We start from the raw sequence: 13,234 nt of genomic DNA, 5'->3' as shown, positions 1-13,234 counted from the left end.
CCTGACGACCCATTTGCTGTTAGCATGGCGAAGATACGGAGCCGTGACCAGAGTTCAGGTGAATCCTCCATGTAAGGTTTAATTGATCAAGGTTACCATGGTGTTGGGAGTGCTCCAGGTATTGGCCAGTTAGATACCAAGAAAAGCTTGTCTGCGAGTCTGCAATAAGGCCCCTGAGAACAAGTGTGTATGTTTGCATTCCAACTGCCTGCATGCCATGAATAACAGGGTTTCCATTGGAGATCCCATGGAGGACAAGTGCTTTCAGCTACAGATATGTGAAACAAACTGGATATCTAATCCTAACATGTGTTGTTACCAATCATGCTGTCTATTCATAGTGTGTGTGTGTTAAACTCCAGTTCAGACTGTGAATAAGAACGCATGCAATTATCATTGCGGACATGCAATTATCAGGCTGGTAAATGTCCAAAAGGTACATTATAAAGGCAGTGTAGCTGAACTCACCTCAGCTCCCTGAAAAAGACTGAAGAGAAATAGTGAACGATCTTCATCTGTATCGACTCTGATAAGACCCCATTGAGAACCGAGACTTTTCAATGGACCACAATGGACAAAGTCCATTAACAATTTCAGAGGAGAGAAAAATGCGAGATCCATTGAAGTTAAACCCAGAAGTGTAGAACGTGATCCCTTTGCCGAGTTCAGAGCTCAAACGAGAGACGTAGTGTATCAGTGGTCATAAGCGGGGATTTCAAGGACTCTACAGAAAATTAACATCTACCCTCAAGGCCTGCTTGCCTCTGAAATAATTTCAATAAATCCCTAAAGCATAAAAGTTAGTGATTCTCAGCTTTAAAAAAAGGAATATTTAAGCCTCTAGGATTTTTGGTGACAACCTAAGTGGGATTTCCTTATTCAAAGCTTGCTAAGCACAAATGCCATATTCTACAGCAGGAAACAGCAGACTACCAAATCAACCACACTACCAAGTCAACCACACAGCACCTCCAACACACAGGGAGGTGCATTGTTCCTTCAAAGAAAAAAGAAAAACAATATTCTTTAGTCTTGCCAGTGGAGCCAATAGTGTTGGTTTCTGATTGGCTTTGTTAGTTCATTTGCATATACTGTAGACCCAATCACCAACATATAACGACACTTTGCTCTACTGCATCTGCAACACATGGCCAGAGGAAGAACTGAATGTACCAAGCAAAGAATAATGGTGGTGGAGTGTTCGGTTGTCACATTAATGCTCAGTGAACAGTCATCCAGAATTCCATTCAGACCACCTTGGTTTTCACACATAACTTACATTGTCACTCATGCAGCCATACATTCTAAAGCAATGCCACACTGACCGGGGGTTTAGAAATAGCAGTTTATCATTGTCATGTTCCCAAGTGGCGATGCACACATCTCCATTACTCGAATGAAAGGAAATGTTGGAGGACGTAACAGAGTAACTAGATGATGTCCTCTCTTCCAGTCCACCCACACAAATATGCCATTAGTCAGCTCCTTCCACCAGGAGAAAAACATGCTGCGGCAGATAGCTACAACAAACCTTACAAGAGAGAGAAACTGAATCTCAGTCAGTTCTGAACTCTGATACCTGACTTAATATCATACCTGACCTAAAGGGTATTGTGGGTGGAGGTTAACTTGGTAGAAGGGTATTGGACCTGTCATCTATCTATCCATCAATAGTTCAAGGAATTTCAACTTTTGACGCAGGCAAGAAACTGATTGGAATTGACGGATGTCTGTCTGTCTAATCATCACTTTTGTCTGTCACCATATGACCACCATGGAAAAACTAAATCTGTTCAAATTGTTTTTCAACAGAACATCACCAGGACATGGCATCTGAGCCTAAATCGGGATCAAACTCACAATCTCTTCCAGGTCGTCTGCCAGCTTGTTGAATTCTGTGCTGGTGGGGTCCTCCAGATTCTGGTTGTAGGGCACATTGTCCAGCTTCATGTGCCCGCTATACACCCGCTGAGCTGGGACACGCTTCATACTTATGGTGGCCGCAGACTCCCTGCCTTTGACCGAGGAAAAGAGAGTAGGAGAAAGAGGAAGTCATTTAGAAAAATTCTACATGCAACACCAATGCCTCCTCATACACTTCCAGAGATGGTTAATATGATTCTCTGCTGGAGCAAATAAAAAGAGAACAGGGATTTAGGAGAATTAGGAGTCTGTTTATCTTTTGATTATCTATCTGTAAAAGCCTCTGATCAGGCTGTAGACTGAGCGTGTGACTGTCGGGGTGTTCCGTCTACTCTGCACCGCACCACTTTACTTGAATTATTAACACCAAACAAATTAAGGCCTGTCAAACAAACAGGTTATCAATGGCAAATTAAAACTTCAAAAACGTTCCACTTATTACAGATATTTGTATCAAACGTCTAGGCCTTCAAAGAAGCAGTCAGGCAGCGCCTGTGAATGTGAAATCTCCTGGGTGTGCCCGGTAGATGGCATGTTTAGTTTGGCCAATGGCAGTTGGCTAGGGCTGCCAACTCAAACCCAAGTCTTTCTGGTCAATCATAAAAAGCTGTTTGCCATTATTTACATTTCAGCTATCAATGTTCAGACTTTAGATGAAACAAACCTCCCAGAATACTCCAGGACAAATTAGCAACATTAGTACAGTTGGGAGTTATTGAGCCACTTTGGGGCATCCTTTGCATTTTCACTCCGTCAGACTGAGCGATAGTACCTAGTCTATGATTATTACATGCATTAGTCTCAGACTACATAGTAAAGTTGTACTCACTAACAAAGAACCAGATGAGGATTCCTGTCACGGCTCCCAAGACAAGCAGCGCGATGAGGACTCCCACTATCACTCCAGTCTTCTTCTTCGATGCCATCTTGTCTTTGTTATCCAGGAAGGTGACCTGCTCATGCCGCCCGTTCTGCCCCTAGGTAGACAGACATAAAAAGAGGGAGATAAGTGAATTTACCTAGATTTATATGATGAGATTACTAATACTCAAGACGTAGGAGTACAATAACATATCCAGTGTAGAGTATGCGAGTCATCTAACTTGCAGGACGACATGGAGATTGTTAGGAAATCATAGTTTCAGGATGATTTCAGGAAGAGACTGAACACTGAAGTACAAGACTGTAACTATAGCCACCTCCAGACTCCAGTCTTGCCATACGAGGTGAAAGTAATGACAGTGGACTTGTAAAAAGCTACAAAGGAAAAGCCGGTGACTTCAACAAAAAGCACTAGAAACAAATTGCCAATTCTACAGATCCTGGCATCAGAAAGTTCCCATCGTCAACATTCGAACAGTAACAAAGAACTAAATGAAAGCTAAGATTCTGTGTCTCGGCAACTAAAATCAAGAAGCAACTGTCGCTGCATTATCCCAAAGAGGAACTGATCAAACTCACTGTTCTCATCAGGAAGGGTTATGTATCACTAGTATTACCTATGCCATACTTCTCATTTCACATTGGGGGCTACAACCTTACTAATGGATTTAAAAAGAGATGAGTGCAGAGAGAGAGAGATGTCCTTGAGGTTTTGCCATGGAAAGTTCAGTGTGTGTCTGTCTATCAGTGCAGTAGTCAGATGTGTGGTGTGTGTAGGTCAGCAGGGGAAAGACGGACAATTGCATTGTTTGTGAAACTGACCGAAATCTGGATCATCACCCTGTATTAGACTGACGGTGAATTGCAAAGACGTCTAAGCACTGATTCACACCATAACAACAATGGTGTCTGTTTTACATGACTATGTTTTTGTTTCATTTGTAAATTAACAAAACGGGGAAAATCACTGACAAGTTGAAACAGGCTCAAAACAGATCCTGACGTCAAAACGGGCCCAACCAGTTTAGCGACCGGAGAGCACACACGTTGCATTGCAGAGTAGAGTTCCATGGCACTCTGCATGTGCTCCACCTTCTCTAAGGAACCGCCAACTGTGAGCAAGTAGTTGGTGACATCAGCAACAATAGTCCCTAGCCACTGCCTCACCATGTCACTAAACGTCAACAAAACGAAGCAGCTGATTGTGGATTTCAGGAAACAGCAGAGGGAGCACGTCCCTATCCACATCGATGGGACCGCAGTGGAGAAGGTGAAAAGCTTTAAGTTTCTCAGCGTACACATCACTGTCAATCTGAAATGCTCCACCCGCACATACAGGGGCTGTTGCGCACGAAGACCCTCAAACTTTTACAGATGCACAAGTAAGAGCATCCTGTCGGACTGTAATGCCTGGTACAGCAAGTGCATCGCCCACAACCACAGAGGGTGGTGCGGTCTGCCCAACGCATCACCAGGGGCACACTGCCTCCCCTCCAGGACACCTACAGCACTCGATGTCACAGGAAGGACAAAAAGATCAACAACCACCCGAGCCACTGCCTGTTCACCCCGCTACCATCCAGAAGGAGAGGTCAGCACGGTCCCAAAGCTGCGACAGAGAGACTGGAAAACAGCTTCTGTCTTAAGGCCATCAGACTGTTGAACAGCTGGCTACCATCCAGTTACTCAACCCTTTTTTTTACCTTTATTTAACTAGGCAAGTCAGTTAAGAACAAATTCTTATTTTCAATGACGGCCTAGTGGGTTAACTGCCTTGTTCTTGGAAAAAACGACAGATGTTGTTTTTCTACCTTGTCAGCTCGGGGATTCGATCTTGCAACCTTTCTGTTACTAATCTAACCACTAAGTACACAGAGATCCTTGATGAAGTCCTGAGCACAATGGTGCAGGTTCTTAGACTGGGGTGAAGTTTCACCTTCCAACAGGACAACTACCCTAAGCACACAGCCAAGACAACGCAGGAGTGGCTTCGGGACAAGTCTCAATGTCCTTGAGTGACCCAGCCAGAGCCCGAACTTGAACCCGATCGAACATCTCTGGAGACTTGAAAATGGCTGTGCAGCAACGCTCCCCATCCAGCCTGACAGAGCTTCAGAGAATCTGCAGAGAAGGGGATTAACTTCCCAAATTCAGGTGTGTCAAGCTTGTAGCGTCATACCCAAGAAGACGGTCTGTGAACGGTCTGAATACTTATGTTAATGTGAGATCTCAGTTGAATTTTTTAAATCAATTGTGTGTTGGGGTCTGAATACTTTCCGAAGGCACTGTATTCTCTTCTACTGCATTTGTCAATGCCACACCGACATTGCTCACCCTAATATTTATAAATATTTTAATATTACATTATTTGATTTTTAGATTTCTGTGTATTGTTATATATTACTGCACTGTTGGAGTTAGACACACAACCATTTCTCAACACCCGCAATAACATCTGTGTATGTGACCATTAAAATTGATGTCATATTGACTTATGTGCATATAGTGACTCTCCATATCAGCCCTCTCCCTCTCCCTACAGTACTTCAGTATGATGGGTAAGTTCAGGGCTACCTGGGGCATAGGCTAAGATCTATGTGCCCTGCCCTGGGTCCAGGATGTGTGTCAGAGTACACTTGCGCAAGAGACGACAGAGAGCGATTACAGAGCAGATAGTAATCACCGCACACAATTGCCTCTGCGCCTTTGGCCCAGCGTGGAGAGACGGACCCGATCCACCATTAGGGACGGGAGAATCGCTTCGGTATTAAATCAATTTGTCAGAAGTGCCGCCCCTTAAGATGGGGGCTCAATTACACTGGTCTAGATGATAACTCATCGCAATTAAAGGCCATTCTTACCACGCTCCGGCTCTCACACATGCCTCCTAATTGGAATTTCTAACAGCAATCATGGTCTGGAATTAAGGGAATCATTAGGGATGGGGTCAGTGAGCGCTCGGGGGTCGCTCTCTCCATCAGTCACCCTGATCACAGCCTAATAAAACCATTACATGCTTTTTGTCATATCCCCTTTGTCTCCATCTCTCTGCCCTCAAACAAAAATACTACTCCCTCCAGTTAGATCCATTTGTGAACTGTGCTGATGTCTTTCCAACTACAGGCCTCAGTGGTGTCCTATGATTACACAGGAAATTGTGTTGAATGCATTAGACAGTGGACACACAACTTTCACTGACAGTGTAAACAGAACAGAAGAAAACAAATCAAAAACACTACAAAAGCCTGTCACAGTGTATTGCCTGTAAAAAAAACTGTAAAAATAGTGCCTTCAGAAAGTATTCATACCTCTTGACTTATTCCACATTTTGTTGTGTTACAGCCTGAATTCAAAATGGATTACATACATTTTGTTCCATATACAGTGCGTTGCGAAAGTATTCAGCCCCCTTGAACTTTGCACGCCCAATTTTTCAGTTTTTGATTTGTTAAAAAAAGTTTGAAATATCCAATAAATGTCGTTCCACTTCATGATTGTGTTCCACTTGTTGATTATTCACAAAAAAATACAGTTTTTTATCTATGTTTGAAGCCTGAAATGTGGCAAAAGGTCGCAAAGTTCAAGGGGGCCGAATACTTTCGCAAGGCACTGTAAGACTCCATAGTGCCAAAATGTTTAGACATTTTGGCAAATTTATTGAAAACGAAAAACATAAATATCGAATTTACATAAGTATTCAAACCCCTGAGTCAATATATATTAGAAATCACCTTTGGCAGCGATTACAGCTGTGAGTCTTTCTGGGTATGTTCTTTCTGGGTATGTCTTTCTGGGTATGAGCTTAACACACCTGGATTGTACAATATGTTCCCATTATTCTTTTGAAAATTATTCAAATGAATTGTTGAACATTGCTAGACAACCATTTAAGTGTTTGCCATAGATTCAAGCAGATCTAAGTCAAAACTGTAACTCGGCCACTCAGGAACATTTACGGTCTTCTTGGTAAGCAAATGCAGTGTAGATTTGACCTTGTGTTTTAGGTTATTGCCCTGCTAAAAGGTGAATTCATCTCCCAGTGTCTGGTAGAAAGCAGACTCAACCAGGGTTTCCTCTAGATTTTGCCTGTGCTTAGCCCCATTCCTTTTCTTTCCCGATTAAACTCCCCAGTCCTTAACGATTAGAAGCGTACACATAACACAACACAGACATCCCTATGTTTGGAAAATCTGGAGAGTGGTACTTTGTAATGTGATGTATTGGATTTGCCCCAAACATAACATAACTTTTTGTACTGAATACAAAGTGCTAATTGTTTGCCACATTTTTTGCAGTATTACTCTAGTGCTTTGCTGCTAATAGGATGCATGTTTATGAATATTTTTATTCTGTACAGGCTTCCTTCTATTCACTGTTATTTAGGTTAGTTGTTTCCTATCACAGCCGTTAAACTCTAACTGTTTTAAAGTCATCATTGGCCTCATGGTGAAATCCCTGAGCAGTTTGCTCCCTCTCTGGCAACCGAGTTAGGAATGACTCCGGTATCTTTGTAGTGAATGGGTGTTTACATCATTCAACGTGTAATTAGTAACTTCAGCATGGTCAAAAAGACATTCAATGCCCATCTACCAATAGGTGCCCTTCTTTGCAAGGCACTGGAAAACCTCCCTGGTCTTTGTGGGTGAATTTCAAATTCACTGCTCAACCTCACAATTATCTGTATGTGTGAGGTACAGAAATGAGGTAGTCATTCAAAAATGCTGTTAAACACTGTTATTGCACACAGAGTGAATCCATGCAATTTGTGACTTGTTTAGCAAATTTGTATTCAAATCAAATATTATTGGTCACATACACATGGTCATTGCGAGTGTAGCGAAATGCTTGTGCTTCTGGTTCCGACAGTGCAGCAATATCTAACAAGTAATATGTATCAATTCCACAACAGATACCTAATACACACAAATCCAAGTAAAGGAATAAGAATATATAAATATATGCATGAGCAATGACAGAGAGGCACAGGCTAAGATGCAATAGAGTATATAATACAGTATATGCATATGAAATGAGTAATGCAAGATATGAAAACATTCAAGTGCCATTATTAAAGTGACTAGTGTCCATTTATTAAAGTGGCCAATGATTTCAAGTCTGTATGTAGGCAGCAGCCTCTCTGTGCTAGTGATGGCTGTTTAACAGTCTGATGGCCTTGAGATTGAAAAACAGCTTCGGTCTCGGTCCCAGCTTTGATTCACCTGTACTGACCACGGCTTCTGGATGGTAGCGGGGTGAACAGACAGTGGCTCGGGTGGTTGTTGTCCTTGATGATCTTTTTGGCCTTCCTGTGACATCGGGTGCTGTAGGTGTCCTGGAGGGCAGGTAGTTTGCCCCCAGTGATGCATTGTGCAGACCGCACCACCATCTGGAGAGCCCTGCGGTTGTGGGCGGTGCGGTTTCCATACCAGGTGGTGATACGACAGGATACTCTCAATTGTGCATCTGAAAGTTTGTGAGGGTTTTAGGTGACGAGAAAAAAAATATTCAGCCTCCTGAGGTCGAAGAGGTACTGCTGAAGAGGAGAAGAAGAGGCGCAGCTGTTGTGCCTTCTTCACCACACTGTCTGTGTGGGTGGACCATTTCAGTTTGTCCGTGATGTGTACGCAGATGAACATAAACTTTCCACCTTCTCCACTGATGTCCCGTGTGGATAGGGGGGGGGGTAACACTCTCTGCTGTTTCCTGAGGTCCACGATCATCTCCTCTGTTTCATTGACGTTGAGTGAGAGGCAATTTATTTTCCTGACACCACACTCCGAGAGCCCTCACCTCTTCCCTGTAGGCTGTCTCAACGGTAGTAGGCTTGATGACCAACAACGACGTGTCATCTACAAACTTAAATGACTGAGTTGGAGGCGTGCATAGCCATGCAGTCATGGTTGAACAGTGAGTACAGGAGGGGGCTGAGCACGCACCCTCGTAGGGCCCCAGTGTTGAGGATCAGCAAAGTGGAGATGTTGTTTCCTACCTTCACCACCTGGGGGCAGCCCATCAAAGTCCAGGACCCAATTGCACAGGGCAGAGTTGAGAACCAGGGCATCAAGCTTAATGATGAGCTTGGAGGGTACTATGGTGTTGAATGCTGAGCTGTAGTCAATGAACAGCATTCTTTCATATGTATTCCTCTTGTCCAGATGGGATAAGGAAGTGTGCAGTGCGGTGATTGCATCGTCTGTGGACCTATTTGGGCGGTAAGCAAATTGAACTGGGTCTATGGTGACAGGTAAGGTAGAAGTCATATTCCTAAACTTTAGGTTTGCATCAACAAAGGGGTTGAATAGTTATTGACTCAGGAAACTTTTTTTTAAAATTAGTAAACATTTCTAAAAACATAATTCTACTTAGGCCAGAGACAAAACAAATCTAAGTGTAATCCATTTTAAATTCAGGCTGTAAAACAACAACAAAAAGGGTGGAAAAAGTCAAAGGGTGTGAATACTTTCTGAAGGCACGGCATGTGACCACGACAAGCACGAGAGGACATCTGGAGAGCTAATTGTATTAACTAAACAATAAGGTATAGTAGGACTGCTAGGCATACAGTAGGGTAGCAGCATATTAGTCAAACCAGTTAGACTGATGGGTAATGAGGTGTTCTGTACTGAGAGGTGTGGTCCAGAGAAATAGCTAACAATGACAAGCACCTTTTCACACACAACCAGTTGATGTTTGTAATGTAAACATACATATGTGCATCCTCTGTGTGTTTGTCTTACTGTATAGTACATTACATTGCATGATGTGGCTTTAGATAGTGGGAACGAGTCAAACCAAATCAACGAGTAGTCGGATTCAGCCTGCACAATATAACTGAGCAGTGCAACTGCGCTTTCAATAGACAGGCATTCCATCTGTTTAAACGTTAATGGTTGTTGTTTAAATCCTCAATCATTATCGATGTAGCACCTTTCCAATGTCAGCTCCACCAGAACTTTAGAAAGCTGCTGGTTGAAATATCTCATCAGCCTAAAACTACATGGCTTATGAGGTCTATTTATTAAAAGTGTAATGCATTTGTGAAAGCATATTGAAATGTAAAATTTCACATCAAACGTGACAACACTAACCTTCTCTGGCTAGTAACATTAACTGTAATTGAAAATGTAGTGTTATAATTAAGTCGTGATATAGCTATGCTTTGTTTATGACAATGAACCTTCTAATAGTCCCCGTTATTATGTTATGGAACTTTGACCATATAATAACCCATAACATTAGATTACAGATAAGTGGTAGAAAATGGTCATGACAAGTGTCACTACTACAGACATTGTAGAGGTTATTTTGTTCTAGTACAATAACACCACCACATTGTGCTGATTTCGTGTGAATTCTCTCTCCCTGGATACCATGTAGTTACTAGGTGACTGGGTTCATTTAATAACCAACCTGCTCTACTGGTCATGTGTGAGAGACTGCAGTAGGCAGGGTTAACGGGCCGTTCCACAGGACGGTCAGGAGACCGCAGACTGTTGGAGAGTCCCTGGCTGAATTCCTACCTGGGTGTCCCCTTACCGCTCACTTCCACTCTGACCCACACCGCTCACGCACTACCAGATAGAGAGCGAGGGAAAGAGGACAGTGTGTGCTCTGATCTGACCGAAACAGCCACATTCCTCCGTAACCACACTCCACTGCTGACACTGATCCTGTCTGGGAAAGGACAGGTCACAATGACCTCACCTGACCCTCAGCTCAAATCTTGGGATCTCTGGAATTCTAAGATCAGAAATTTGCTGTTGTGCCCTTCCATCCATAAACAAGGTGGATCCCCAAATGTAACGCATCTCCACGTGTACAAATAGATCTTCTGTGAACAATTATGCCAGTCAGTAGAGGAATATGCATTACTGGCCAAAACAGAGTTGGTGGTGGTTATAATACTGTAATCACTCATGTTCTCTTGCTCCGTTTCCAGATATCCTTTCTTGAAGCGCAATTTAAAACGGGCAATCTGCAGTTCATACAATAACAAAGTGGGTACCCTGCCACGGTTTGTGTAAAAAGCTGAGGTATGAGGCCGGAGAAATATAACCACTCAAATTCATAGAAAAAGCTATGGATGCAAGAACTGACCATCCATTTTATATCAAAATGATAGATTTAACCATGTTGAGACTATACAGTGTTTGTTTACATCTACAATGTTTACAAACAGAACTAAAAACAAGCTTATATATTTGGGGTTCTGATGGGGATCGACAGTTGAACTAAGCTCATGAGGCATTTGTAAGTTATAGTTTTCCAGAATCAATGGGTACACAGAGTACACCCCCCCCCCCCCCCCCCTGCAATTTAGCTAGCCGAAATAAATGACTTTTTTTTTTACAAATTCTGAGTGAAATCATTTATAAATGATAAAACTCACTCACTGTTAAAAGTCACCCATGCATACACCACAAGACATGCCACCAGAGGTCTCTTCACAGTCCCCAAGTCCAGAACAGACTATGGAAGCACACAGTACTACATGACTGCATGGAACTCTTTTCCAAATCAAGTAACTTATGCAAGCTGTAAAATCAGATTTTTTTTAAAAACATCTCAAAATGCACCTTATGGAACAACGGGAACTGTGAAGAGACCCACACACACAGCCATACATACACACAATAGCATACGCACTATACACACACATATTTTGTGTTTTAGATATGTGGTAGTAGAGTAGCGGGCTGAGGGCACAACCTTAATGTGTATCTGTTGTGACATTTTATGTAATGGTTTTTTTTATTGCATAAAACTGCCTTAATTTGACTGGACCCCAGGATGAGAAGCTGCTGCCATAATAAATACAAATACTCAAGAGGATTCACACAGGAAATCCTAAAATGGTAACTGAGGAAATGACAAAGCACAAATCAGGACTATGACATCATTCCCCGATACTAAGGTGGATAACACACAGTGCCTTCAGAAAGTATTCATACTCCTTGACTTATTCCAAGTTGTGTTACAGCCTGAATTAAACGGATTAAATACCCCATAATGACAAAGTGAAAACATGTTTTTGGACATTTTTGCAAATATATGTGAAATGAAATATAGAAATATCTAATGTGCATACGTATTCACAACCCTGAGTTAATACATGTTACCGTTGGCAGTGATTACAGCTTAAGTCTTTTTGTGTAAGTCTATAATGCTGTTTTTATACGGTACGAGATAGACAGTAGACAGCAAAGTGGATGTCATTGTTTTCAATGAGAGCACAATGGTAAATGCCATTGAGGCTGGCTGTGAATGTCGTCAGCTGCCACAGTAGATGGAACTTGCCGCCAGAGTTCAAATATTTCAACTTTTGCTGTAGCGTTGTTTTCTACCGGATGTTGATTTACCCATCTACCGATAGCTGCCCTTCTCCGCGAGGCATTGGAAAACCTCCCTGGTCTTTGTGTTTGAAATTCGCTGCTTGACTGAGGGACCTTACATAATTGTAATTGTATGTGTGGGGTACAGAGATGAGATAGTCATTCAAAAATCATGATAAACACTATTAATGGCACAAAGTCTGAGTCCATGCAACCTTATTATGCGATTTGTTAAGCAAATATTTACTCCTGAACTTATTTAGGCTTGTCATAACAAAGGGTTTGAATAGTTGACTTAAGATATTCATCTTTAATTCATTTGTAAAAATGTCTAAAAACATCATTAAACTTTGACATTATGGGATATTGTGCGTAGGCTAGTGACAGAAAATCTCAAATTTAATCCATTTTAAATTCAGGCTGTAACACAAAATGTGGAAAAGTCAAGGGGTGTGAATACTTTCTGAAGGCACGGTATGTCCGATCCATGGGTCATCTATGGTTGCCATAAAGAACAATTCTACAAAGAAAACTTAGAGGCTGAGAAAATAGAATATGATAGTGAGGAAACTGTATACACCTAACAAGTGACAGCCCCACGTGTCTCAGCTTTCACATGACGAGCAACAAAGTAATACAAATATACATATACAGTACCAGTCCAAAAAGTTGACACTTACTCATTCCCGGGTTTAACTCATTCCCGGGTTTAACTTGATTTGTTAATATTTTCTACATTGTAGAATAACAGTGAAGACATCAAAACTATGAAAAAACACACATGGAATCACGTAGTAACCAGGTGTTAAATCAAAATACATTTTATATTTGAGATTCTTCTAAGGAGCCACCCCTTGCCTTGATGACAACTTTACACACTATTAGCATTCTCTCAACCAGCTTAATGAGGTAGTCATCTGGAAGGCATTTCAATTAAAAGGTGTGCCTTCTTAAAAGTTCATTTGTGGAATTTCTTTCCTCCTTAACGCGTTTGAGCCAGTTAGGGTAGTGATAAGGTAGGGTGGTATACAGAAGACAGCCCTATTTGGTAAAAGACCCAAGTCCATATCATGGCAAGAATAGATCAAAAAAGCAAA

General features: G+C 41.9%; 1 protein-coding gene across 1 annotated transcript in view; it reads right to left on the bottom strand.

Moving 5' to 3' along the window:
- The window catches only part of LOC124005467 (suppressor of tumorigenicity 14 protein homolog), a 31,449-nt gene that overhangs the window by 13,539 nt on the left and 4,676 nt on the right, over positions 1-13,234 (bottom strand). Inside the window, exons 2-3 of the mRNA XM_046314758.1 lie at positions 2,753-2,900; positions 1,861-2,015 (exon numbers count right to left, since the gene is read on the bottom strand). Of these exons, the coding sequence (XP_046170714.1) occupies positions 1,861-2,015; positions 2,753-2,900 (303 nt within the window). The remainder of the gene's footprint in view (positions 1-1,860; positions 2,016-2,752; positions 2,901-13,234) is intronic.

This window comes from Oncorhynchus gorbuscha, linkage group LG19, assembly GCF_021184085.1.
Source record: "Oncorhynchus gorbuscha isolate QuinsamMale2020 ecotype Even-year linkage group LG19, OgorEven_v1.0, whole genome shotgun sequence".
NCBI lineage: Eukaryota > Metazoa > Chordata > Actinopteri > Salmoniformes > Salmonidae > Oncorhynchus > Oncorhynchus gorbuscha.
This window is presented reverse-complemented; position numbering and strand designations above follow the sequence as displayed.